This window comes from Enhydra lutris, unplaced genomic scaffold, assembly GCF_002288905.1.
Source record: "Enhydra lutris kenyoni isolate GAN:26980312 unplaced genomic scaffold, ASM228890v2 scaffoldscaffold4, whole genome shotgun sequence".
NCBI lineage: Eukaryota > Metazoa > Chordata > Mammalia > Carnivora > Mustelidae > Enhydra > Enhydra lutris.
In genome coordinates this window covers 13,040,090-13,065,132 of record NW_019154088.1, presented here as the reverse complement: position 1 = coordinate 13,065,132, position 25,043 = coordinate 13,040,090, and the positions used below count along the sequence as shown (strand labels likewise).

At 40.0% G+C, this 25,043-nt stretch overlaps 2 protein-coding genes across 3 annotated transcripts in view; one reads left to right on the top strand and one right to left on the bottom strand.

Moving 5' to 3' along the window:
• Positions 1 to 902, top strand: part of LOC111140645 (SPG11, spatacsin vesicle trafficking associated) — an 84,846-nt gene extending 83,944 nt beyond the window's left edge. For both annotated transcript variants that reach the window (XM_022492845.1, XM_022492844.1), the window contains one exon: positions 373 to 902. In XM_022492845.1, coding sequence (XP_022348553.1) covers positions 373 to 553 — 181 coding nt within the window. In that variant the 3' untranslated portion in view covers positions 554 to 902. The remainder of the gene's footprint in view (positions 1 to 372) is intronic.
• On the bottom strand, positions 900 to 24,338 carry LOC111140647 (eukaryotic translation initiation factor 3 subunit J). The gene is made up of 8 exons (XM_022492846.1): positions 24,194 to 24,338; positions 24,004 to 24,107; positions 13,535 to 13,589; positions 12,959 to 13,050; positions 6,403 to 6,517; positions 4,365 to 4,526; positions 2,994 to 3,067; positions 900 to 2,669 (listed from the first exon to the last, which is right to left on the bottom strand). Exons 1-8 carry the CDS (start codon positions 24,231 to 24,233, stop codon positions 2,538 to 2,540), a joined length of 774 nt encoding a protein of 257 aa, XP_022348554.1. The 5' UTR covers positions 24,234 to 24,338; the 3' UTR covers positions 900 to 2,537.
• Between the last annotated feature and the right edge of the window lie 705 nt (positions 24,339 to 25,043).

Sequence of the window (25,043 nt, the reverse complement as noted above, 5' to 3'; positions counted from 1 at the left end):
CTGCCTGAGATGGCAGATGTCAAGAATCCCCAGAAGCAAGAGATCATTTAACAAAGTCATGCAGACAGACGGAGGAGAACAGTGTCCTCACAGTGCTCTGTATTTAAAATGGGAGGATAGCTACTCAGCCTGCCTGAGGTACCGATAACCCTAAACCTCAGGCCCCCCCTTGGGAGTACCGCACTTACTCCAAGTAAGGCGAGCATGAAGGTAACATTTTTAATGAAAATAATTTCAGTGTTTATCTAGTACCCCCTAATACTAGTCTTAAATAATTTCTCAAATTCCAGGATCCTCTCTAAGTAGCTGTGTCAGTGACAGGACTCACTCCAAATGCAGGATTCTAACCCGTACGTTCTTATGTTCGTCTAGATACAAACAACATCAAGTGGCTGACACAGCTGTGAAAAACCTGAAGAAGTTACTCACATACTGTGAAGATGTCTACCTATATTACAGGCTCGCATACGAACACAAATTTTTTGACATTGTAAATGTGCTGCTGAAGGACCCTCAGACTGGCTGCTGTCTGAAGGACATGCTAGCAGGTTAGGTGGATTCAGAGGACAGGTGGGTGGTTATTGTCGAGATGTCCTAGGCGCCTGTTTTCTGGTACTGAGATGAGGTACTGACAGATGTTTGTGATCAGAGTAAGATAATGCATTGGGGATATTTGTTTTCAAGTTGTAAAACCCCAGGACTGACCATAACCAGTCCTTTGTGAATAGTGGGTAAAGAATGAGAGAATTTTCACAAGGAAATTATTTAAAAGTGATTGTTTCTCTATACCACTTTATATAGATATTGGTATTAAGATCAAGAGCTCCATCTTCCTGAAGTCTGGCTTCTATTTAGAGATACAATATTGATTAAAGAATACCTGTGCCTGCAGATTCCAGTTTCAAAGGAATTTAATATTATTTACACAGTTAAGGAACAGATGATACATTTTCATTTGTTAGAAACTGATCTCTGTAATAAAATAGATTTTAAATTCACTGTATGTCATTATTACTGCCAAGGAAATCTTAGCCCTTGTCTGCCTTAAAATAATCTTTATTTGCTGTAATTATTGCTGTGTAGTCACTGCTTTCTGTTAACTCCTCAGATCACTCAGATGGTCCTTTCTTACACTCAGTAGTCTAACAGAGCTTTGATTGAGGTTGCTAATTCCTATTTAAGAGAAATTTAAAACATCTTTTTGTTCTGCCCCTGCTTTTGATTCTCTGGTGATTTCAAAAAAGACTCCAACCACAAATTTGGTTAAATTGTTTAACAGAAAATATATAATAAAGATCACCCAATCTGTGCTTACAGCCATAACCTGAGTAACAAGCTCAATTACTTCAAATAAATAAGCTCTTCTAGTTACTAATTTGCCCAAATAAATAAGAGGAAGGCAGCCCTATACCTCTGTTGCTCTAGGGTGACACTATTCAGGGCCTGGCACATCATTTTTGTCTTAAAGCCGTAACTGCTCGTTAGGCATTTACTAAATATACAGAGAGCTCTAGTCCCAAGAGCTGGGTTCTATACCCTCGAAAACTATCTCTTGGGAGTTAACACAAAACTTAAGTCCTCACAATAGTGATTTTATTAAATTAGTTGCTTTTATAAAACATTGCAGATGTCATAATTGTTAACATAACAATTTACCAAACTGTAGTCAACTGGTGCAGTTTGCTGAGCATGTTTTATAAAGGAAAGGAAATGCCAAAACCCTGTTAAAGTTATTCCACTGCAGCCTAAGAGAACAAAGGAGAATTGTCACTTAAATCAGGGAAATAAAACAGGTAAAGAGCTTCCCTCCCCCAACTGAAGCACTCCATCCGTAGAACAGTCTGATAAATAGGAACTAGACAGTCTATGCATTCCAGAGATTCCACAAGTTGTAATGCAGTGCAATAATGGAGAGGTTTACCTTCTTCAGCTTCAAAGTTGGAGGGTTTGGTCATTTAATTTTTAAATATCAAGCTAGTGCTTTTCAGCTGTTGCATCTTCACTCTGAGATAAGCAGTCTTCTTCACAATGTATTTTTTTTAATATCCTCACGCTCAATTTTAAGACAAAGCAATTTTAATACTAGGTGCACACCACATGCCCTTGCCGCAAACTGCTTTTCTTGACAAGTTATGAAGTAGTTCAAGGAGGTATGGTTAAGGCTGTATTACTGAATGGTGCTGGTAAATACTACACAATTTTTGTCATGTTGCAACCTTTGTTTCCAATTCAGTGACTGCTGCTATGGAATCAGAGAGCAACAATGACAACATTATTAGGTTTTTGTGGTTTTTTTTTTTCTTTTTTAAACTATGATTTAGTAGCAACTGAGGTTCCCAATTTTAACCCCTTGGCAGCAAGATCCAAGTTCCCTCATTCGCACATTAGCACCTAAGTGTCAAGGGGTTAAATAACCAGCACAAAAGATACTGCACTTCTGATTGTAGCATTTGGCAGAACTGAAAGGAAAGGAAGTTGTGCTACATGTTGAAGGGATTGTGGGCAACAGAAAGAAGACACCAGGAGAAGAGAAAATGTCACATGAAGTCTTCATAATCTTGTACATATCCTCCATCATAGCCACCGTAATCTGCCAGATCGTCTTTCATGGTAGCCTTTAATCCCCCTCCAGGGACCACACCTTTCTTCTTCTTTTTGGCTTTGCTTTGCTAAAGACAAAAGAGAGTGAATTTATGAGCCTACCTACTGGGAGTATCTTTTCTGGTACAGAAACCCTCAGATACCAAACAAAGCCTCTGGTACCAAAAAGCTTTAGTTCTCAAAGGGAGATCCCAGACCCTAACCCTGGGCAATTTCTATTAATTCCCAAAAGAAAACCATGAACGTGTCTGTAAACAAGAGGATGGTAATGGCACTCACTCCTCTGTTCCAACATAAAGCTTTAGTTCAGGCTCCTACTACACTTTTCAGAATATTATGCCTACATCCCCGTCCTCCTGGAATATGCATTTCCTCTGCATGCTTGTTCTTACCTTTTCTTGCTTTTGTTTTTCACTGCAAAGCACAGTCAGTGAATTGGTAATCTTTTTCAAGTCATCAATTTCCACTAAGGGAAAAAAAAAAAAAGGAATACCAGATCTAATTTGGCCATGATTAATTTCAGTAACTTTGGAAAGCCTATGAATTTGTCCTGTTAAATGTAAGACAGTAAAGAATCATTCAGTCTATGGTTAGGCCCACAAATCAGAACTACTTAAATTTCTTTATAATAACCTGTAATAACCAAGACACCATTATTCAGAGAAAGGAAGAATGTCTTCAGAGCTCACAGCGCTCCCTACCATACTTCCTTACTCAATCTACGCACATGAATTGGGGGTGGGGAGACCATATAGAAGATTACCATGCCTTTCCACAACAAGTCCTCAAATGCGCAGTAAGGAGTGGCTAAATGAAGGTGGAACGAGTCTTAAAACTACAAATGACAACTCTCTACCCCTTGGGGTCTCCATTTTCAACCAGAGGAACTAGAATGAAAATAGTAGGCGCCTCAGAGATCTCAGTGTCCCACTGGAGACAAGCCTGTTTACAGGACAACACATCCTTCCATCCTTAGAGAAATATCAAGCTGGGAAACATACCAGTTTTCAGCTACCAAAAAAGTGTTTCAGTTTTCATTTGAGAGCACCTTCAAAAATAGGGGGGGGAAAAAGTACATGCAAATAAAATACCAGCCATGGGTATATCACTGATCAAGTTCAGAACCTCCAGTGTGATAAAGATTTCTCAAGTAAAACCCAGTTTAAAGTTCACTGTGTAGAATTCCTTTTTCTCAATCTTAACCACAGCAAATACCAGCAAAAACAGTCCCTTCCACACTAGTGTCACTCCACCCCTGGTTTTTAACTCCCACACACCCTGCCTCTGAAATGTAGGACTCTCAGGGCATGACACCACACCAATGGACCCAAAGAATAGGGACCAGCTCTGTTAAGCAACTTAAACCAAGTCACAGGCTTCCTTGTTTGTAAAAGGAAAAGACATTTGCTGTGGTCTCCCTCAGGTCTAAAATTCCATACACTCAGGGATCATTTTCCCCAAAAGATACTTCTGAGTCCCTTTAAGATATAATTAGATAAAAGAAGAAGCTAGTATTTTGTTAGCTGCTGGGTCAGCAAAGCTCAGATGTCCCTTTTGGGAAGCCATTTTAAAAACATGAAGAGGGCCGCCTCAAAAAACAAAACCACTCATGCTTTTTGCAGAACATTCCCAAGGTAACTTCTAAAAATCAATCCTACATTTATTATAGAATGCAAAAAAATAGTCAACCTCCATCCTCCTGAGTATGATGTGCCCTTCCTTCCTAAAATCCACCCACAAAGATAGAGATTAGAATTACTTACATGAAATACACACATCTCGAACTAAAGCTTCCAAAAAACTGGCATAATATAGTGACTTTTCATATTGTGTAATTTTATCTTTTAGTAACTTTCCAAACTCTGTGAAGTCATCTCTTGAAGATGGGTTCATTGCATCTATTCCATAAACAGTATTATTAACACCTGCAGGAGAAGAGGAAGCACTAAAAATATCAGAAATGGTTTTTTTTCACATTTATAAACCAACTAGATAGCTGAACTACCCTGTTACTTCATGCTAAAGCACAGGTTCTTAACATAGGTCCACTGGAGTCCTTGGACAGCAATCAGGAGGTATGTGAATTTGGATCAGAAAAAATTTATAGCTTTATTTTCACTAACCTCTAATTTAGCATTTCCTTTCATTTTGATTATAGGCAACGATTCACAGTGATCTTAGCAAAACCTGTTACCAATAAAAGATCAGGTATTTTCATATCACATTACAGGTGTAGTTATCCTGAAATAATGTTTTCAAATTATATTACTATTAGAGCTGACACTGGCTCTTAGTTAATGCATTAATAAAGAAGCACATTCTTACTGTATCTCAAGTTATTTTAATATTTTGATACCTATTTCAGTAGGCTTCCTCACTAAGTAAAGCCCTATGTATTTTATTTTATGCATTTAAAAACATATTAAGAACAGACCCATAGTCTTTAGCAGACCACCAAAGGAGTCCTTGGCACAAAAGGGATGCTCTTAAAGCATAGGTCCAAGAAGAGCCCACAGGAAAGTGCAGAGAGAAGGAAAATGCAAAAAAATTAAAGATGGTTCCCGTGAAAGTATCCAGCTAACTGACTCCAGAGGCAAAGCAGGGGTAAACCATGTGTTAAATCCCAAAGGAAAAATAAATCTGGCCTAAAAGGATTCTAGGCTAAGAGACAGTACATTCTATATCCTCCTCAACAGTAAAGCGAATTAGTTGTTAACAATATCACTGATTCAGTATTTCAGCATGAGAAACACAACATTAAAACCCTATTAACCAAATGATGCCTGTATGAATGCATATTTTTGCCTTTTAATCTATAATTGTGGTCCCATATTAGAATTTATGGGTACCAGGTAAACTCTTCTCTTTAATAAACATATGGGTGGCTTATTACCATCCTATGAAGACACTGGATAATAGCTGCAACGCCCTCTGTAATGAGATGAGTGCAGCTAAGACATGCTGAGCACACACCAGAGTACAGGAGCATCACAGCCACTCCTCCGAGATTGCTGGCAACTCATGGAGAGAAAAATCACACCTCCCGCAGAAAGGAGAAGGATCATTATAGCCTGCTTGATCCATTTTAAAAAAGAGGAAGGAGGGGGTAAAAATCAAGATAACTATATCCTTCTTAGCTCTAGGTTTCAATTTCAAAGTTATTTAATGTTTCAACATGATCTACTCTGAAAAGTACTCAATAGGTAACGACAACAATGAGCTTAAACAAAATGAGAGCTTTTATCTGTTTCTTTGGCCATGTTTCTTACTATACCCTTTACCCCTAGCACTCTGAACTCAACTGGGCACAAGACCCTAAAGTATCTTTTATCTCATGTACCAACCACAGCTGCAAGGGTGGCACAAAGAAATGGAAGCCCTCCAAAGACAGGGCATGGTGAGGGCCAAGAAGGGTCACAGAAAGAAATGACCCTGAGCAAAGGCACAGCCCTATAGTCAGTTCGAAATTTAAACCACAAAGCTACAAGCCTCACATTTCATCCAAATTTCATCCAGCTGATAAATATATTTAAAGCAGTAGTATACTCTATTTGGGTCCAATGACTTATCTTAATAATCTTTTACTTGATACTCAAAACAATTTTTCAAAAATCTGAACATGTATCTCACTCTACCTTAAGCAATGAAATCTCAAATATAAACATTAAAAACTACTTTCTAATATCTAAGCCAATATTATTATTTCAAAAAAGTATATACTTTCTAAATTTTAGTATTTGGTAACATTTCCACATTATTCACCTGGAACTTCAATACTTCACTGCAATCACCAGCACTTACCAAAAGTTTCTTTTGCTAATTCAAGGTCTGATTCTTCCTGTAATTTCTTTAGTCGCAGTTTATCTGCTAATTGTTCTTCTGGTGTTAGCACTTTAGGTTCTTCAGGTTCTTCTAACTAAAATTAAGACAGAAAGGAAGTTTTAAAACAGCGGGCATTATAAAGGACCAGTACACTTTTGTATTGTGTGAATTTTTTTTATAAACACATATAAATAATAGCAAACACTTATAAAGTGTTTATTGTATTTCAGGCATCCTTCTAGACACTTTAGATATTTCTTTTTAAGATTTATTTATTTGAGGGGCGCCTGGGTGGCTCAGTGGGTTAAAGCCTCTGCCTTCAGCTCAGGTGATGATCCCAAGGTCCTGGGATCGAGCCCCGCATCGGGCTCTCTGCTCAGCAGGGAGCCTGCTTCCCCTCCTCTCTCTCTGCTTGCCTCTCTGCCTACTTGTGATCTCTATCAAATAAATAAATAAAATCTCTTTTTAAAAAAACATTTATTTATTTGAGAAAGAACAAGCAAGCACGAGGCGCAAAGGGAGAGAATCTCAAGCAGACTCCATGATAAGTGAGAGCCCGACATGGGGCTCAATCCCACGACTCTGAGATCACGACCTGAGCTGAAGCCAAGAGTCAGATGCTTAAGCAACTGTGCCACCCAGGCACCCCAATACTTTAGATATTCTTACCCTGATTTTACATGAAATAAAATACTAGGCGCAGAGAGGTTAAGCAACCTGTCCATAGTAACAGAAGGTTAACACAGCTGGTAATGTGAGAGAATGGGTTTATTTCCAAAATAGCCTTTTGAAAAAATATGGAATTGAGACTATAGAAAAGGGAAAGATTGCATTTTCATATTCTTCTGCTAAAGACCACATTTTGAAACAACCTTTCTAGGGCAACTTGGAAATATGTATGAAGTCTTAAAATACTTTTATATGATTTATATGGAATCAAATAATTCCACTTCTAGTTATTTATCTTAAGAAACCAAAGATGCACACAAACATTTAGCCACAAGGAGGTCCAATGGAGCATTACCTATAATTTCAAATACATCTAGAGACAACCCAGATGTTCAACAACAGAAAAGTTAAATAAAGTATTAAATAAAATATGACAATACAGATGACCCCTTGAATAACAAAGGCTTGAACTGCATGGGTTCACTTAGTCACAATTTTTTTTATAAGTATAGCCTATTAAATGCATTTTCTCTTTATGATTTTTTTAAAAAGATTTATTTATTTATTTGAGAGAGAGAACAAACAGGAGGGGCATAAGAAGAGAGAATCTGAAGTACACTCAGTGCTCAGTGTGGAGCCCGACACAGGGCTGGATCTCATGACCCTGAGATCATGACCTGAGCTGAAACTAAGAGTCCAGTCAGACACTTAACCAACTATACCACCCAGATGCCCCCTCTTTATGATGTAGTAACGTTTTCCCCCCTCTAGTTTACTTTATTGTAAGAATACAGTATATAATACACACAATCACAAAATTATGTGCTATTTACGTCAACAGTAAGCTATTAGTAGTTAAGTTTTGGGGGAGTCAAAAGTTGTATGTGGATTTTCAACTGTGCAGGGAGTCAGCACCCTTAACCCTCATATTGTTCAAAGGTCAACCGTACCACGCAGACATAAAAAATGTTCTTTTTTCGGGGCACCTGGGTGGCTCAGTGGGTTGAAGCCTCTGCCTTCGGCTCAGGTCATGATCCCAGGGTCCTGGGATCGAGCCCCACATCGGGCTCTCTGCTTGGGGGGAAGCCTGATTCCTCCTCTCTCTCTGCCTGCCTCTCTGCCTACTGTGATCTCTCGCTGTCAAATAAAAAAAAAAAAAAAGTTCTTTTTTCAATGAATCGTAAAAAGAATTTATCTTTTCCTGTTGTTACTATTATAAAAGTAACATTATCTGGCGCCTGGGTGGCTCAGCTGGTTAAGTGTCTGCCTTCATCTCAGATGGGATGAGTTCCCTGTCGGGCTCCCCACTCAGTGGTGAGTCTTTCTCCCTCTCCCTCTGCTTCTCCCCCCGCACCTCCGCTCATGTGCTTTCTCTCACATAAATGAATAAAATTAAAAAAAAAAAAAAGTAACATATTATCATTTATTAACAAATTTAAACACATACAATACAACTTACTGCTTATTTCCCAGTCCTAGTCCTCTGAGATGCTAGTTAATGTTTTGGTGAGTATCATTTCTTTATGCTATGATGTTGCCTACAACAAATGCATTTTACTATGAGGGAAAATCTGTGACAGTATTTACTGAAGTGGGAACAAAGCAGAGGGAGCTTGTGCCATTTGTGGTCATCCATGTCCGTGCAGTTTACAAGATTCTGATTCAGAAGTCCACTTCTATAATACACAGGATTTTGTTTCTCATGAAGAAGATGAAATAAGAAATGTCATTATGCCAAGTTAAAGAAATCTCAGACTATTTCTCGGAAATATCGTTGACTTAACCATCTTCGTAGATCTGGACATCATTAAGTATTTCCTGCATCAAAACTGAACATATCTTAATACTTGACCTAAGACAAACTATCTAAGGTTCCTTTATGTTGGAGACTAATACCAAGATACAAAAAAGAAGTACAGGGATGCCTGGGTGGCTCTGTCGGTTAAGTCACTGCCTACAGCTCAGGTCATGACCCCAGAGTCCTGGGATCGAGTCCTGCATTGGGCTCCTTGCTCAGCAGGGAAGCCTGCTTCACTCTCTGCCTCTGCCTATGTTTGCTCTCTCTCTCTCTATCTGACAAATAAATAAATAAAATATTTTCAAAAAAAGTATAAATCTTAATTTCAATGACCAAGAAAGACCTAATCAAGATGGCTTCTTAGACTGAGTTATAAGATTCTATTACTTCTTCTGATCATAGAAACACACCTGTGGATATATTTAGATACACAAATACAAATTATTAAAAAGTACCTAAAATGTTCTTAACTGGGGGATGCAGGCACTCTCATACACTGTCAATGGCAAATGCAAACTGGTACAATGCCATACACAGGACAATCTGGGAACATTTATCAAGACCACAGTATGATTTGCCCTTTGACCCAGCAATCTCTCATTTGGGAATTTATCCTGCAAATGTGACTACACCCATCAGAAATGACAAACACATAAGGTTATTCATGGAAGTACTGTTAATCAAGTAAAGGACTAGGAGGAAAAAAATCTAGCTGTCCCATCACTCGAAGACTGGTCAAATAAAATATGGTGCATTGAGGCAATGGAATACCATACAGCTACCAAAAAAAAAAAAAAAAAGGATAAATAAACCAAAAACTAATAAAAATGGTTTCTTATAGGAAGTGTCAGGGAACAGGATAAAGAGGATAGAATAAGAATGGATGTCTGAGACTTTTCTGAGCGTATCATTTCGGTATAGTTTTGACTTCTGAACACATTTCATGTTTAAAGGATAAAGTTAAATTGAAAAGAAAACCTTAAAAATGGAAACAAAATGACTCTAAAATATATATCAAAATATACAGGGAAAATAATACTAATGACTTTAGAACCCAGGACCTAATTCTACATCCTTAGTAGGAAATATTCTAAGCCCAAAAAGAACTGCAAGGAAATCCTAAACTTGATTCAGTAGCTTTACATTGTTAGTATTACTGGTATTGTAGAAAAGCTAATAAAAATTATGTTAACATTATCAGAAACCAGTATTTTCAGAATAAGAGAAAACATCAATATGAACTAATGCTTACACACACAACACATATACACACACACTCTCATGTACATTTATGAACTTCCTAGCTTCACCCATAAAAAAGGGTCTAGAAAGCCACCTCAGTGAGTCCTACTAGCAACTAGATTTGGCCACTTAATATCATTTCCAACTAAAAAGAACCATAAAAGTAGTAGCTGATTCCAGGCCTAAAGAAGAGAGTTTACCAGGTGAGCCCAACACTTCTTACTGTCAGAAAGCAAGTAAGTTTTCAAAGATTCTGTCAAAAAGATGAAGTTTCAACAACTTAAAGGGTTTCCTACTGGATAAAGCTTGGGACAATTTGAGCATCAAAAAAATAATTACTGTATCTGAGTAAAACAATGAATTTATAAAAACCTATAGATCCACAAATTTACTCAAAAAGAAACTGACAGGGTGCCTGAGTGGCTCAGTTGGCTAAAGGAACGCCTTCGGCTCAGGTCATGATCCTAGAGTCCCGGGATCAAGTCCCACATCGGGCTTCCTGCTCAGCAAGGAATCTGCTTCTTCTCCCGCTTACCTCTCCTCTCATTCTCCCTCCCTCTCTCCCTCTCAAATAAATAAATAAAATCTTAAAAAAAAAAAAAGAAGAAGAAGAAAAAGAAGAAACCCACAAAAATCCCTCATTTTTCAGCATCTGAAGTATTTTTACACAACCTCCTTAGTCTGAAAAATTGGTAATTAAAACAATTAAGCTTTTACTCTTCCAGCAAAAACCATATCCAAAGTAACCAAACAACACAGTTTCTTACTTTTTCCTTCTTGGGGGCGGGGGTGAAGCCAGCCAGTAATAAATGGAAGAGAAATCATAGGATGAGAAAAATCACCATTCTGCAATCCCTAATAACACTAGACAACAATCATCACTAATACTAATCAAATGGGTGAGAGGCTAACGTCAAACTGGATAACTTGCAAGGATATCTAAGTTTATAATAGAAGGATGTTACCACCTTAACCGAGTAATCAATTTTAGCATCGCTAATAATAGGACAGACATTATGTGACTCCTGGTGTGATGTGATGCAATATGAAGCACACAGCATGACCTCTCAAGGATTCCAACTAAAAATGTTTAATCTGAATCCAATTCAACTTTTAGACTTATCTGCCAAGTTACAGGAAACTGACTATAATTAGACTATAAGCAATCAAATCAAGAAGGTGGGATGTTTTATAAGACAACTGGGCTCCTCTCTTCAATAATGCAATGTCATTTTAAAGAGAGAGAGACATTCCAGAGACTTAGGATGTGTTAACTCATGTAATGCAAGGTCCTTGTCTGAACAAACCATACATAAAAGACATTTGGAGACAATCAGAAAAATGCATGCAAACTGAATACTAGAGGATGTTAAAAAATTACAGTTCACTTTATTAGGTATGTAATCATGTGAGAAATAGCTTTGCTCTTTCAGAGATGCATACTAAAGTATTTCAAGATAAAATGCAAAATGTCTGTTATGTACTTGATTACATTTTTTTTAAAGATTTTATTTATTTATTTGAGAGAGAGCACATGAGCGAGGAGAAGGTCAGAGAGAGAAGCAGACTCCCCATGGAGCTGGGAGCCCGATGCGGGACTCGATCCAGGGACTCCAGGATCATGACCTGAGCCGAAGGCAGTCGTCCAACCAACTGAGCCACCCAGGTGTCCCTTGATTACATTTTTAAAAGAGATTTTATTTATTTGACAGAGTGAGACACAGCAAGGGAGGGAACACAAGCAGGGGGAGTGGAAGAGGGAGAAGCAGGCTTCCTACCAAGGAGGGAGCTCCCAGGACCCTGGGATCATGACCCAAGCTGAAGGCAGACACCCAACGACTGGCCACCCAGATGCCCCTCGATTACATTTTAATAACAAAAAGAGTTAATGAGGCAAATATGGCAAATATCAGCAACTGTTAAACTTAGGTGACACATAAGATTATTCACTTTCTCTATTTCTATGTTTGAAATTTTTCTGAATGAAAAGCCAAGAAAAAAATAAAAAACTCTATAATCTGATATGAAAAGATTAAATACATTAAATGATAAATAAAGTAAGGTGAAAACTATAAAAATTTTTAAAAACTTAAGAAAAGTATGGAATAATGGGGTGGCTGGGTGATGGGCACTGGGGAGGGAATGTCCTATAGTGAGCACTGTGAAATGTGTTAAGACTGATGAATCAGACCTGCACCCCTGAAACAAATAATACATTATATGTTAATTTTTTTAAAAAGCAAGGAATAAGAATATATAGGAATATCCAAATACATAAAGATACCTCAGTGATGTAAGAAACCGAAATCACTTAAGGGATAGAGGGAGAAAAACAGGATAAATAAATGAAGAGTTGGGAGTTCTTCTTACCATTGTTTTTTTAATCATGTAAATGTATTTTCTATTAAAAAAATTAATACAGTATTCCTGATCGTCCTCCAAATAATCAGGAACAAAAACACCATATGGTACATGGCAGAGAAATGGATACTTTCTGTATTTCACTCAATATGTACACCACAAATAAAGACTAATCACAAGTAGTAAGAACTGCAGGCACTGGCAAAAATCACTGACTGTGGTACTACACAATCATGACTGTCCCAAATGTTTGTGGAAACTTAAAAGGCATTCTAATACATAAAACTTCTGGGTTAGCTTTTTGCAAAAACCACAAATTCAGTTTGGGGATTCACTTACCTGACAGTGTCCATTAACAGTCTTTACAAAGCCCTTCAGATTGCCAGGTAATATTTGCTGTACGTTAAGACACTGTACCACTACTGATGTGAGAATTCTGTATTGCAGGAAATAAATGGTACTTACCCTCTTTTTAATTTCTTCTTGCCTTTTCTTCTGTTGCCGTTCTTTCTCTTTTATTTTCTCTGCTATTTTTTTCTTTTCTGAAACTTTTACTTCTGAAAGAAATGTTTTAATCAGTTACCCTGAATATTTTCCAGTTTATGGATGAGACAGACATCTAACACTTGTATACTTCAAGAGACCAACTTCTCCCAGTTCGTGATTTACAGGCAAATAAGAATGGGAAAGTTCTGGGACTCTTCCTTTCTCTTCTCTGATCTGATCCTTAAGTCCCAAACACCTCCCTTCATATTTCTCCAGCACTTTCAGCAGAATTTAAATCATTAAAATATGAGGCCACACCCTCTACTCTCTCCTAACAGCAGCACTCAAACAGAAAGCGGCAGGCAGGATCCAATCTGATTATGATTTGAGGGAGAGAAGAAATGGGAGAAGAGAATAAAGGGAGAACAGAAGGATGTTTGGGTTTCTTAACACCAAAATTTTCAGTTTTGTGACCATTCCATCATGTATCTTAACATAAGCACTAAACGCTCACCAAGACTAAAAACCAAAAATGAAAGAACCCCAGTGGCTCACCTGGTTTTACTTCTGCTTCCTCTTTTTTTTCATCATCATCATCATCCCAGTTATCCTAAAGAAAAGGACCTCTATTAATAATTCTCGCATGTTTACTTTTTTCCGTGTGCACATTATTATCAACTTTTCTAACTCCACGGAAACAAGCTTATTAGAATTTTTTTGGTATTGCATTAAAATTATAAATTAATGTTGGGAGAACAGACATCATGATGTTGAGCTACCCTAGCCAAGGAAAAGGTCTGCCTTTCCATTTGTTCAAGTTTACTTGTTTTAAAGTTTCTCTCTTAGGGGTGCATGGAAGGGTCATGATCCCAGGGTCGAGCTCTGGGTCAGCAGGCTCTCTGCTCAGTGGGGAGCCTCCTTCTCCCTCTCCTCTGCCCATGCTTTCTGTCTCAAATAAATAAATCTTTTAAAAAAAATAAAGTTTCTCTCTTAGAAGATTTGTGAATTTCTCTTTAGGTACATTCTTAAAAATTTCTGCGTTCCTACTGTAAATACGGGTTTTTCCTGTTATGTCCTCTAACTGGTTATTATTTGTATATATGATTGACTTTTATATGTTAATTTTATATCCTGCTACCTTATATTTGAATTTTTTAAAATTCATTTATCACTTTTCATTGATTCCCTAGGGTTTTCCAAGGGTACTACATATCATCTGCAAATGAGAATAGCTTTACTTCTTTACCAGTTCTTTTTTTTTTTTTTTTTTAATAATTTTTTTTTTTTTTTGAAGATTTTATTTATTTATTTGACAGACAGAGATCACAAGTAGACGGAGAGGTAGGCAGAGAGAGAGAGGGAAGCAGGCTCCCCGCTGAGCAGAGAGCCCGATGTGGGCCTCGATCCCAGGACCCTGAGATCATGACCTGAGCCGAAGGCAGCGGCTTAACCCACTGAGCCACCCAGGCGCCCCACCAGTTCTTTTTTTTAAAGACATTTATTTATTAGAGAGAGAGAGCAGGGGTGGGGGGAGAGAAAGAGTCTCAAGCAGACTCCCCACTGAGCACGGAGCCTGAAGCCCCAGATTCCATGACCCAGAGATCATGAGCCGAGCTGTAACCAGGACTTTGACACTCAACCGACTGGGCCACCCAGATGCTCTACTTCTTTACCAATTCTTATGCCTCCACAACTGATTTCTCCAATTACACTCACTAAACTCTTTTACACTGTGAATGGTAGCAACGATAATGATGATTACCTTCTTCTTTTACGGAAATACCTCTAGTGTTTCCCCATGAAGTATATGCACCCCACAGTATTTATGCAGTAAAATTTATTAATCTTTTCTTGCCTGTGGATTTCAAGCCAGCTTCTTCTAGAATATATACACTTTCATTGTTTTTCAACAAGATCTCTGGTCCATGTGGAGTTTTTTCTCTGTGTGGTATGAAGTATGGATCTTATTCTATTTCCAAATGGTTACCCAACTGTCACAGCTTTGGTTATTAAAAAGTCCACCTGAGGGTGCCTAGGTGGCTCAGTGGGTTACGCCTCTGCCTTCGGCTCAGGTCATGGTCTTAGGGTCCTGGGATTGAGCCCCACATCAGGCTCTCTGCTCAGCAGGGAGCCTGCTCCCCACTCTCTCTCTGCCTGCTTGTGATCTCTCTGTCAAATAAATAAATAAAATCTTAAAAAAAAAAAAAGTCCACCCGAGTCCAGTGCTTTGCCATGTAGTAAATTTTCACAGGTACTTGGTCTATTTCTGCTTTCTATCCCATCTGGCTATTTTCTCTTCATGCCCCAATACCATACTGCTTCCCTTACTTTAATTATAGTATGTTTTTATATAGGCCAGGGCTAGTCCCTCCCTTATAGATTTTCAGGCTTTTTAGTATTTTCCTAGCCATTCCTGCATGTTTGTTTTTCTGTATTAACTTTTATATCATCTTGTCTAATTCTATAAAAAAACCTTCCCTGTTAACAAAATACAAGATAACCAAGCCAGAACTACTTCTCTTAAAGTAATTTGCAGCTGTTTTAAATAAAAAACTAAAAGGACTTTATATTCCTTACTTTCTCAAATGCAGTGGTTTGGGGCGCCTGGGTTAAAGCCTCTGCCTTTGACTCAGGTCATGATCCCAGGGTCCTGGGACTGAGCCCTGCATCGGGCTCTCTGCTCAGCAGGGAACCTGCTTCCCTTCCTCTCTCTCTCTCTCTCTCTCTCTCTCTGCCTGCCTCTCTGACTACTTGTGATCTCTGTCTGTCAAATAAATAAATAAAATCTTAAAAAAAAATCAAATCAAATGCAGTGGTTCAATTATTTCAAGTATTTCATTCAACACAACCCTGATTAATGAATTAAATCCATATAATATTTAAATCCAATATTTAAAAGCAGTCAAGAGCTGATCAATAGCTTCTTGAACCCACTCCCTAACTTGGGTGGGGCACTTTAAGGTGGATCTATACTCTTGTCTTTTCTACACCTAACAGAGCCACTAAATATAAACTGATTATCAAACAATTTTCCAAAGGCTCCACAGATTTGGAATGTTTAAATTTACTAGGGGCAGACACAGCCTTGTATTTAGATAGGGCTTTAATCTACAGGTAGCCTGGCCATTGTCTCAGCAACTACCATTTGAAATGTAAATGACATGCCATTTGAAGCTGAACCACAGGATTGCAGATGCAAAGCAAGAGGCCCTGATGTGACTGGAGGATACAGAGGGTGACTAATGAGCCTAACTATGACACCAAGCTTCTGTTTTATAACAAGACAGGTCATAATCTAAATCAGTCTAGGTATTTAAACTAACCAAGCCTTGATTTTAATAAAAATCCACCAAAGAACTAAAAAATCCTGGTTAAGACTGCCATGTGGTCTACAAGCAGAGTAGAAAGAAATTTGTAGAAAAGTAAAATATTTTGGGATCCCTGGGTGGCTCAGTCAGTTAAGAGTCTGCCTTTGGCTCAGGTCATGATCCTAGGGTCCTGGGATCGAGTCCTGCATCAGGCTCAGTTGGTCAGTGGGGAGTGTGCTTCTCCCTCTGCCTGTCACTCCCCCTGCTTGTGTTCTCTCTCTCTCTGACAAATAAATAAAATCTTAAAAAAAAATAAAATAAAATATTTTCATAATCACCTTACCCTGGCAATTTAACTTACAATTCAAGGTTAACAGACTGAAAGCAAACCTGCTTGTCACTGTTTGGACATCTAAGATACGTCAATTAGAAATTAGACAGCAAATGTTTATGTAATTTCACCGGTTTGCTTAAGTGCTTGTTATCAATACACCACAGTACAAAAGTAACCCTAGAACTAAAAATAAAAATTAACCACCAGGAGTTTTTTTGTTGTTTTAATCTTCACAGAATACAGAAAGCTGGGTCTGTCAGTGGGTCTTCAGACAGGAAGACCATTTGCTGACTTCAAATACTCACCTCTCTCTACTAATAACAGTGATGATGATGATGATGATGATGATAAAGCATTTATCAAGTGCTTACTTTTCACCAGGCACTGTGCAAAGGGCCTTACATGTAGTAACAGTTAACCCTAACAAAAGTTCTGTAAATAAGGTGGTGCTATCCCTATTTTATAGATAAGAATATTAAGGCCCTGAGACAGCTATCCCAAAATCTTAGTGAAATATAATGAAGGATGAAAGAACCAAAACAAACAAACCAACCCCCCAAAAAATTAAGGAACCACTTCTAAATGGACAAAAGTTCCTTTAAAGTGTCATAGAAACATAACTTCTTACCTGAACCCTGAAAAGTATACAATAACTATCTGAGATTTAGGTCTCTCCTCCACCAAAATGTGTTCTTTCAATCAGTTCTGGAATAAGTCCCCCTGGAACTGTAGGAAAGCTCATCAAAGAGAAGGGTATGGCATATGGTATCATGCCCAGCTACAATTCTATCAGTTACCTACCTCAGATTGCCTGTGATGATTTTCTACTAATTTTAAGAAACTCGTCTAGCAGCCTCTGGTAGTAGGGGGTTAAGAGGGGAGAAGTATGGCTAAAAATGAGGAGCTCCATCCCAGGACATCCAAAAATGGAGAAGCAGATCCAACAGGGGAGCATTTCTCAGTTCCCTCCCCCAGTAAAACATTACCCCCACCCATATCACTGATCCCTCAGTATCTCATTTATACCAACTCTATGTACCACACCTTTATCCCTGTTCCTGATTTCCCCATCAAAGCATAAACCTTATTCCAGACGTTCAAGTTAAACTGTCCCATCAGTGTAGACATAATGAGGCTACCTGGAATTCCACCGCAGAATGGATTTTAGAAGCTAAAGCTGGTTCCTACAGAGTCCTGGGAACAGCTATGACACCTGCTTCTGCATTCATAAAAGAACCATGAAAGCAAGACTTGCCTGGCACCCTCACCCCAGAGTACTCAAATCTTCCCTGAAGTTTCTACCACACCGGGGACAAGTCCCTAAAGAAGGGAGCATAATGATGTTAACAAAGAGGCTAGTCACCCTTCCAAAGAGAGTAATCCTAAAAGCAGGTCAGGCAGTTTTCCCCAGGAACTTAAAAGTTTTTGTTTTCTTAGTTATAAAATTTGCCAAGTGCCCAAAAAGTACAGGTAAGGTAGAATGTCGAAATCTGCCCAATTTTCTATAAACACTCAGACTTTGTAAATCCTGACAATAACTTCAGATAAAATTCAAAAAACGTTCTTCAAGAAACAACTAAAATTAACACATTTAAGTAGCGATTAAATCTGTACTTTAGTAAGCTCTAAATGGCTATTTGGTTCCAGAGACTACCTGTCAATAACCAAGTAAATTCCTTACCCAATTATTTTTGGTAGGTAATAAATCCGCTAAATATAATATTCAATTTGTCTTTAAAACAATCATCCAGGTTGCTCTTGTAAAATGGCTAGCTTCCTTAAAACAGAGGCGGTTTATAAACTACTTATCTATACTCTTCTACAATACACACCCAACATCATTTGAGCCATTTCTCTGAAAGAGTTGACTGCTTTTCAAGTTTAAAACCTGCTACCCGGGGCGCCTGGGTGGCTCAGTCGTTAAGCATCTGCTTTCTGCTCAGGTCATGATCCCAGGGTCCTGGGATAGAACCCCACCCCCCATCAAGATCCCTGCTAGGTGGGAAGCCTGCTTCTCCTTCTCCCACTCCCCCAGCTTGTGTTCCCTCTCTCACTGTCTCTCTCTCTCTCTCTGTCAAATAAATAAATACAATCTTTAAAACAACAACAAAAACAAAATCTGCTTCCCAACTGAACAGGACTAGAAATGAAAACAAAACAAAAATTTTAAATCCTGCTTTTTAAAAATTCCTCATAATATAGCCAGTAGTCGGCTAATCTGTCATTTTTATCATGTACAACTACAGAATGTCACATGCAGTAAGAGAACACATTTAGGGCTGAAAATGCTTTCCAACTTAAGCAAGATATATTTATAGATCATCAAACAGAAGTAGCTACAAAGGAAGGTAAAATTCTTTTGCTGCACAGCAAGAATCCATTAATTAACACATACTCCTTTACTTTTCTTTAAGTAGTTTGGTTTAGGTAAAGAATAACCTTTTGCAGGAAAAGAGCCTTTCACTGATGTTCTGTAAGCTGTACTGTCGTGCTCTAAGAGGCCCCAGAACTCTGTAACAGGCTTCTGGCAAGGGTAGACTTTCCAGAAACATTCAGTTTTTAAAAAGAAGCCCAGGGGCGCCTGGGTGGCTCAGTGGGTTAAGGCCTCTGCCTTCGGCTCAGGTCATGATCCCAGGGTCCTGAGATCGAGCCCCGCAACAGGCTCTCTGCTCAGCGGGGAGCCTGCTTCCCTGCCTTCTCTGCCTACTTGTGATCTGTAAAATAAATAAGTAAAAATCTTCAAAAAAATAAAATAAATAAAAGAAGCCCAAATGTTATTCCATAATCTCAGAAGTATGCTGGCTTCTAGAAGCCAAGGTACCTGCCTCAATAAATTCTACTTCATTTAATTCAATTCATTAAGTTTTTAACATCTTACTATGTATTATGGCTCAGCACTCAGTTGAATTCCACCTCAATGCCTACGTGTCTCATATCTGGAACTCTCATTAATCAATTCTACTTTAAATGCTTGGCTAAAGCAAGATCAAGTTACTAAACAATAAACAAATGGCTTATTTATTTTCAGTTATCCAGCATGACAAACACATCAGGTAAATATTTTCCAGTAATAAACATGCTATCTAACTAAAAACTTACTAGTTTATAAAAACTACCAGGGAACTGAAATGATATAACTGAGATTTACCTCAAAATAATCTGGTTGAGAACAGTGAGTGGAAAAACAGAAAAAATAAGATTGTGCATGGGTTTATTAAACTTCTCTTTACCTCTTTTTATGCTTGAATTTTTCATAAGAAGTTACACACACACTTCAAGATACCATTTCCTGGCAAAATGCCCACCTTCCGAGTATTTTCCAATAATCTCCCATTTCTCTGAAGTAGAGAGAACAGCTATTTCCAGTTTTTGAAAAAAATGTCCCTACTCTGGTAGATTTAAGCTATTGAGCCGGAGAGGATCCTAAAAGATGGCTGAATGGATAGGATGAGACAGGCAGTTTTCAACTAAGTCCATTCTCAAAAAATAGCATTACAGGAGCAAATGCCAGAGATGTTTGAACACAGCCAGAAGTCTCCTCAAAACAATTCTACACACCTTAAATAAATTCAACTTTTAATCTATTCTATAATGAAATGCTCGGAAACTAGTAAAACGGAGTAAAAGTTGTGTTGTCCCTGCTCGCGAAGGATAGGTACTCACTGCCTTATTAGTCAACACATCCTGCACATCACTCCAGCAATGGGGAAGGAGTGCTGTGATAATATGCTAAGTGAACAATTTGTCCCACTACCTCTGCATAACATCAGGACAGTAAGAAACGTAAAATAAAGCAAATGTTAACAGGAGAGTATGTTGGCTAGTTCTCATCTTTCTTTTTTCCTTTTTTTTTTTCTTAAAGGATTTAAGTAATTTCTACAACCAACAAGGGGCTCAAACTTACAACCCTAAGTTAAAGAGTCGCATGTTCTGCAGACTAAGCCAGCCAGAGGCCCCTAGTTCTCATCTTTTTAACTGGGAAGAAGCACAGGCTTCTCTCCTCATGAATATTAACAATTCTATGGTTTCACCTAAATCCATTTCTGTCAATACCAGACACCTATTTGAGAAGTCAAGGGCAGCAAAATGTTTTAATGTCTACTGAAAGACAGTAAACTACTGACGCAAATTACTGTAACAAAGACCTCAATTTTCTTTTCATTTCTCAGGACATTACAAATGACATTAAATCTATATCATTAAAGGTTAAACACTAGATGATGACATAAACTAAAGAACTTATTCTGTTTCTGCATATTTTACCTTTGAAGACTTAAAAAATTCATACATCGTACACTTAAAAGTTATGAGTATTTGATCTCATGAAAACTAAGCCTTGTTTCCACATCCTTAACTAAAGAATTAAGTACTAAAACACTATAATTCAGAAATTTGGTATTACTCACTATCATCCAAAGTGACAAAATTGAACTCTAGATTGGCAATCTCTAAGCAAGCAAAAACTTGCTTGATAACCAAAGTCATCCCATTCTGAGTAAAATTCTGAGTAAATAGCTACTATGGAGAGAACTTACTTCTGAGTGAATAGTCTTTATGGAGAGAAGTTGGCTCAGGAAATCACAAAATGTGGCACAAAATAAACCCCCAGATACCAGATCTAACCAGCATATTTTCCTTTAGCCAGAAAAATTAGTTTCTTTTCAAGACTGCATCTTGTGGGGCGCCCGGGTGGCTCAGTGGGTTAAGCCTCTGCCTTCAGCTCGGGTCGTTATCTCAGAGTCCTGGGATCGAGTCCCACATGGGGCTCTCTGCTCAGCAGGGAGCCTGCTTCTGCCTCTCTCTGTGCCTGCCTTTCTGCCTGCTTGTGATCTATGTCTGTCAAATAGATAAATAAAATCTTTAAAAAAAAAAAAAAAAAAGACTGCATCTTGAAGAGAGTATTAACATTTATGGAGTGCCTCCCAAGTACTAGGTAATTCTGCTAACACTAGACATATTAAAATATTTAAAGTGTAAACAGGGGCACCTGGGTGGCTCAGTGGGTTAAAGCCTCTCCCTTTGGCTCAGGTCATGATCCCAGGGTCCTAGGATCAAGCCCCGCATCAGGCTCTCTGCTCAACAGGGAGCCTGCTTCCCACCCCCACTCTGCTGGCCTCTGCCTACTTGTGATCTCTGTCAAGTACATAAATACAGTCTTTAAAAATAAATAAGTAAAATAAAGTATAAAACAGGGGCACCTGGGTGGCTGAGCTGGTGTTGGACTCGATTTCGGCTCAGGTCGCGATCTCGGGTTCATGAGATCAAGCTCCACCTCAGGCTCCACACTAGGCGTGGACAGCCTGCTTAAGATTTTCTCTCTCCCTTCCCCCTAGCCTAAATAAATAAATAAGCAAAACAACCCCCTGAAGTTATCTCCTATAATGAAAATTTAGATTAGGACACTAAAAGGGAAGATTAAAAAACGTGTTTATGAACAAGAACAGAGAAAACATCAAGGCAGTAAAATACACCCAGGTCGGTCTGATTGAGAAGCCCAGGAATCAAACTATTCTTTGAATACCATAACCTGGGAATCTTGAAGAAATTCAAAAGAAATAAACCAACATTTCAACTCAGAAATAAGATGGACAAGTTCAGTTTTTCTCCAAGATCCAACTTCAATGTTTATGTAAAAGCAGTAAAATATCTGCATAAAAGAAAGAATCTGCACTGAAAGAGTGAGCGGACAAGATGACCTTTACGGTCTCTTACAACCTGTAAATCTCTTAGTTCCAAGTGGTCAGAATTAAATTTATCAGGACTGGACACCCTTGAGATCCAATAATCTCTGGCAGGCTACTTCACGGTATCACTTCAGACTACTCCATTCAGACTTCATTTTCTAGTACTTCTTTCCTGATTTCTCTAATCTTTTCTTCTCATTTGCTAAAGTATTCCTAATTTCCAGAACAGATGTCCTAATAGCTGCATCCAGTAAGAATACAAAAAGTGCAAGCACAAATTTGAACTGAAGGCTCAAAACATAAAAGCCACTACAATATAAGGAGGTAACTAATATCTTGCAATGAGACTGATACACAGTTCATTCCCATGTTTATACAACATGTAAATAGACTGTCTAAGTATCTTCACAAGAGTACTACTCATTTATCATTCCCAATGTCTGCAAAGCTCACATTATTCCTGAACCTCAAGCTGTTCCATAAATTGGACATCCACCTCATCAGACTCAGGAGAAAAAGGTAAAATCCAAACAAAAGTAGTAATAAGTTCATAGTGATTATCTAGCTTAAATTTTTTCAACCCAAGAAGGACTTAATAGGGTTTCCCAATATGTACTGAAGTGTAGAAGTTAGGAAAGTAAAACATCCACTAAGCCATTTAAGCCTAGAAAAATCATTTTCTCAATTCATACAAAACTTTATCTGCACAAATATAAAAGATTTTGAGAGTTCTGTTAAAAAGAATCTTCACATTTTGGTCTTGAAAGGTTTGTTAGCTACTTAAAAAAATGAACGCACTAGTAATACTGTCATCTGAAGCCATTTGATGAGTCCCCAGGAGTCTTCAAAAACAAAACGACAAAGGTAATTCTGGTTCAGATCAACAAGGCACGGGAGAAAAAAAACTGGCCCCTTCGTCTACTCCAACTAATATTTTCTTAGGCATCTTTCGTATGTAGACAAGTAACTCACTCTGTCAACTGTCCGTTTTCCAGACCACTGTGTGGACTACCTAGGTTTCTGACCACTAGCCGCTGACTATTTTAGTACTCGTTCATCCTTTTACCACAGGGTGGGGGTGGGAAGCCTAAAGTTATTTCACTTCACTGCTGCTATTTGTCTTGTGTTTAAAAAAAAAAAAAAAAAGACTGAAATTAAACCACAGTATTTCATTCATCTAACTACTCGAACAAACTCTACAAATGGGCTTTCGGAAACAAATGAGTTACTGCCCCTAGGGAGGTCTGAGCTCAACAAGGCAGGTGGGTTGCAATACTTTCCATATGGGAGAAACCATGGGGCTCAATCCCCAATTTCCCAGATCCTTCTGGAGAGCGCCTCTAGCCCATGAAGTTTGCACGTGGACCTGGCCCTTCCGCGGCTGTCACCTCCCGTCGCCAGTTGGCGGGTGGGATCCAGGCCTGGGTGCAGACCCTTAAAGTAACGCTGGGGCCGGGGCCGCCACCGCCCTCGCCAATGAGTCCAAAAGGCCACGCCGCTCGACTCCGGCCCATATGGCCGGCGAGCAGAGAAGAGAAGGGCACCGGGGAACCCTACGCTCGCGTCTGGACCCAGAGCCCGCAGGCCCGGGCGGCGCCCCTGGGCCCAGAGTCCACCCGCCCGCCCGTTGGCGGGCATCCCCGCCCGCGACAGCGCCAGTCCACTCCCGCGCTGCCCGGAGCCCCGGCCCGCACCCACCTTGACGTCCTCGTCCTCGTCCTCGCCTTCCCAGCGGTCCCCGCCGGCAGTGCCGCCGCCCCCCACCTTCCGCACCGGGTCTTCCACGGAGAACGTGTCCGCGTCTACGGAAGAGAGCGAGCCGCGTTAGTGCCTGCTTCGGCTTGAGGCCGGCGCCGGCCCAGGCCCTGGCCCCGTAACTTCTCCTCACCCCAAGAATCAGAGTCCCCCGCCGCTGCCGCCGCCGCCATCTCGAACCGGGTGTGAGCGTGTGTGAGGGGAGAGCTACCGAGGAATTAGCGCGGCGGAGGTGAGTCACTGGCTTTGCTCTCGTTGGCCGGCGCGGGGCAGGCTGGGACCGTGGCTGACTGTGCGCCGAGGCCCAGGCCCCGCCCCCTCGGAGTGCTGCTGCGGCGGCGGCGGCGACGGAGGAGTGGGAGCGACGTGCGAGCGGGCGACAGCCGGGCGTGGAATGCGATCGCCGGCGCGGGAGTTGGGCGGGCGGGTGAGACCGAGCGTACAGTACTCCGTGGCGTGGAGGTAGTGGTCCTGAAGGTAATGGGGCGGGAAGAGAGGAAGCGGTCAGGAGGAGGGCTGCCCCAGCCTGGGCTCCGGGGAGGAAACGTAAGTGCGAGGAAGCGTCCCCTTGCCTGGCGCTTGGCCCTCGCCTGTCTTCGCCACCCTCCCCTGCCAACCCCAGCCCTGCCCCGACCGGTCGGGTGCACCCTCCCTCTGTTCGCTTTGGTCGCCGCCGGGGGCTGTTGGCGGATACCAAGGAGACCCCCAAGCTTTCCAAGCTGCGCTCTGAAGCGGGCTGTGGACGCCAGGGCCGCCAGTGGGGGCAGTGGGCCGGCAGCCCGGACCCTCGGAGGGGGCGTCGCGCTCTGGCGGAGGGAAGCTCCCTCTGGAAGCTAACGTGGGCCCGGCGCCCGGGAAGGAGCGAGTGGACAGGGCCGCATTCTTGGCCGTCTTCCTAGCCAGGGTGCTCGAATTCAGCTCCTGGCACGTTTGCCTCGAGTTAGTCACGAAGGGATCGAAGAGAGCCCCAGAACTCGAGGATT